The sequence below is a fragment of the Otolemur garnettii genome, unplaced genomic scaffold (assembly GCF_000181295.1).
Source record: "Otolemur garnettii isolate 467f Iridium unplaced genomic scaffold, OtoGar3 scaffold00080, whole genome shotgun sequence".
NCBI lineage: Eukaryota > Metazoa > Chordata > Mammalia > Primates > Galagidae > Otolemur > Otolemur garnettii.
Window position 1 is genome coordinate 4,013,150 of NW_003852475.1, and position 3,880 is coordinate 4,017,029.

Consider the following 3,880-nt stretch of genomic DNA (forward strand, 5'->3'; position numbering starts at 1 on the left):
CAAACACTTATGTATGGGACAAAAATGGTGACTGAAGTCAGATAGAGCTTCCTTTTGGGGTAGAGGGCTAAGATCGACAAGGAGCATAAGGAAACTTTCAGAAACGATGGAAATGGTGTGAGCCACCACGTCCAGCCTCTGGAAATGTTTTGTATCTTGTCACATGTATACATGTAAAGAAAAAAAATTATCACAAAGCTGTACATTTTCCTCCATATAAAATTATACTTCAGTTATACTATTAAAAAAAAAAAGCCAATCCCCTTTTTCAAAGAAAAGCTTACATGAAATCTAATATATGAAACTAGAGAAAAGCAGGGCTACTTAGGTTGAAACAGAGATGGAAAGCGTGAATGCCCTTCTGTACTGCTTTAGTACCCACTGACCTGTACTCGTGGAACCTAGAGCTCAAAGAACAGTTTAAAAACCATACTTTATACAAACCTAGGGTAGAGGGTTCCTTTGAGGCCCGGGGCTACATTATCTTATCTGTATCCCCAGCCCAGAGGCCCAGTACATTGTGGGATCTAAGTACATTTTTCTTGAATGAATGGACTATATTCAATAAAAGCTTGACAGCAACCACCTTAAAGGGAAAAATCCCAGGGTCAGAGATCCTATAAGCACGCAATAGCTATAAAAATAAATCCACGGTTAATTTTAGTATGTCCCATACCAAAGATAAAAACATGCCTACAAGGCAACAAATCAATTTCTCTTTGCCCTCATCATGTCAAAGTGACTCTGATACCTCATCACAGCAGTGCATCCGAGCCATAGCTTCAGACAGACGGATCATGCTCTCCAGTTGTCGCACTGTAATCCTCCACGAAGACTTGGTTACACCAGAACCATCCCTCTGGCGGAGACGTTTATACTGTTCCACAATGAAGTCCTCTGACTCTTTGGAAATCTGTTTCAGAAACATATTAGAGAAATATTTCTTCTTCATGAGAGCTGTGTTAAATATAATTTTAAGAACCTTACAGGTGGCCTCGGCACCTGTGGCTCAAGTGGCTAAGGTGCCAGCCACATACACCTAAGGTGGCAGGTTCGAATACAGCCCAGACCCGCCAAACAACAATGATGGCTGCAACCAAAAAATAGCTGGGCGTTATAGCAGGTGCCTGATGTCCCAGCTACTTGGGAGGCAGAGGCAGGAGACTCGCTTGAGCCCAGGAGTTGGAGGCTGCTGTGAGCTGTGAAGCCACGGCACTCTACCCAGGGGGTAGCTTGAGGCTCTGTCTCATTAAAAAAAAAAAAAAAGAACCTTACAGGTTGAAACATTTTGGGAAACTGAAAAGGGTTGAAACTTTGAGAACCTAGTAACAATAAATTACTACTGAAATGCCCTTTGAAAGAATATAAGTTCATGTTCATCAAACAAATTAATGCTCAGACTTTCTCTGTACTTCAATTAATTAACTCATGTTTCTATATCGGGGAAAAAAGAGATCAACGCACATACACAAACATTCCTTTCTTAGCTATTTCAGTAAACCAAAGGATCCTAAGTTTTTCAGAGCAAAGAACTCAGTATATGAAGAAAGCATGCCAAGGGACAACTATGTAGTCACAGAAATACCTTTTTACACAGTCTCCCACAGTCCTTAGGTATATGACTAAAAAATTTTTTTTTTTGAGATAGTCTTACTTTGTTGCCCTCAGTAGAGTGCTGTGGCATCACAGCTCACAGCAACCTTAAAGTCTTGGGCTCAAACGATCCTCTTGCCTCAGTCTCCCAAGTAGCTAGGACTACAGGTGCCCATCATAATGTCAGACTATTTTTAGAGACAGGGTCATGCTCGTGCTCAGGCTGGTCTTGACTGGTGAACTCAAGTGATCCTGTCTGCATTGGCCTCCCACAGTGCTAGGATTATAGGTGTGAGCCACCGCACCTGGTCTTAGATGACTAAATTTCATATTTGAGAGTAAGAGCCAACACTAGTATCACAAATAAGTAGATGATGGTTAATAGCTAATAATGACTCCCCAAAATCAACTTAGACAAGAGTGCAAAAACCTCAACCAGAATCAAACAAATTTTTTCCTTTTCATATTTTATTTTAGGAAAATGTCAAGCAACAAAACACATACATGCACATTATGGAAGTTTATTTTTAAAAATAAATGTCCAGTTATGGACAAGTATCCTGATGTAGTATATTCAGTCCAATATACTACATCAATTTCAATTACTAAAAAATAGTAATCCATATTCATCACAGTGACTTAGAAGAACATGTTTCTCTCGTAGGAAAATTCAAGAACATTCAATAGAGTACTGATCGAGACACATGAACAATTTTAAGATTCTTAGTAGTAATGGTTGAAATAAAAGGATATCCTAGTTTATTCAGTCATCTAATACCCTTCCCCCATAAAAATCTTTTTCATTAGCACCTAAAAAATTAAATACATGAAATTATTCAGAATTTTAAAAAATGGTCTGGTTGGACATAGTGGCTGATGCCAGTAATCCTTCACTTTAGGAGGCTAATATAAGGATCTCTTGGGTGGTGCCTGTGGCTCAAAGGTATGCTGGAGGTGGAGGGTTCAAACTTGGCCCTGGCCAAAAACTGCAAAAAAAAAAGAAGAAGGATCTTTTTGGGCCAAGAGTTCAAGACCAGCACTGGGCAACATAGCCAAGACTGCTACAAAAAAATTAAAAAATTATCCTGTGTGATGGTGCACACATATAATCCTAGCTTATTGGGAGGCTGAGATAAGAGGATCCCTTGAACCCAGGTGTTAGAGGTTATAGTGAGCTATGGTCATAGCATAGCACTCTAGCCTGAGCAACAGAATGAGACTGTCTAAAAAAAATATATAAATAATATTTAATAATAAAAAAATCAAAAGTTCTTTTATTCAGATTGGGCACGGTGGCTCACGTCTATAATCCTAGCACTCTGGTAGGCTGAGGAGGGTGGATTGCTTGAGCTAATAAGTTCAAGACCCACCTGAACAAAAGTGAGACTCCTGGCTCTACTTAAAAAAAAAAAGAAAGAAAAAAAGAAAACTGAGGCAAGAGGATCACTGGAGCCCCAGTTGGAGGTTGCTATGATATATGATGCTGAGGTGCTCTACTCAGGGCGACAGCTTGAAACTGTCTCCAAAAAAAAAAAAAAAAAAAAAGTTCCTTTATTCAACTCTCTCTGAAGAAACAAATAGCAGAAAAGGCTGGATGTGGTGGCTCATACCTGTAATGCTAGGACTCTGGAAAACTGACTAAAAACAGAAAATTGTGGTAGGCACCTACAGTCTCAGCTACTAAGAAGGCTGAGCAGGAGAATCACTTGAACTTTAGCTTAGGAGTTTGAGGCTGCTGTGAGCAAGACTGATACCTCAGCACTGTAGCTACTAGGGCAACAGAGTGAGACTATCTCAACAAAACAAAAACCAAACAACTCCCCCTCCCCAAACCCAAATGCTTTAGGTAGATTACAGGTTCAGTTAATTTCCAAATAACACATTTGCTTAAATTCCACTTAATTTGTTTAATGCCACTAAATTTGTTTAATTTCCACAGTATGACTTATATCAGTACAAAAAGGCTGGTTACCTTGGGTTTAAACTGTCTTGCAAAGAGCAGATATCTCCTGATATCATCAAGGGAATAGACACGATCAATTGATTCTTCAATTCTTGAATGTAAGTCTACTATGCGCCTGGCAATAGCATAATCTGTAACCTAATAATTTAAAACAAGAAAATAGCTTCTATCAGTTACGGCTGTATTTACTCTGCACTAGCCCAGGCAATAGGAAATGATTTACAACTAAAAATAAGCTGTAGTAAGTTAGTGAAAGAAGTATCAATAGCTACTACGTTTCTGAGGAGCATTTTGACTGATTAAAATCAAACATTTTTTTTTTTT

At 38.9% G+C, this 3,880-nt stretch overlaps 1 protein-coding gene across 1 annotated transcript in view; it reads right to left on the minus strand.

Annotated features, from left to right (window-relative positions):
- The window catches only part of MCM6 (minichromosome maintenance complex component 6), a 50,455-nt gene that overhangs the window by 11,267 nt on the left and 35,308 nt on the right, over positions 1-3,880 (minus strand). Inside the window, exons 12-13 of the mRNA XM_023515854.1 lie at positions 3,566-3,694; positions 752-913 (exon numbers count right to left, since the gene is read on the minus strand). Of these exons, the coding sequence (XP_023371622.1) occupies positions 752-913; positions 3,566-3,694 (291 nt within the window). The remainder of the gene's footprint in view (positions 1-751; positions 914-3,565; positions 3,695-3,880) is intronic.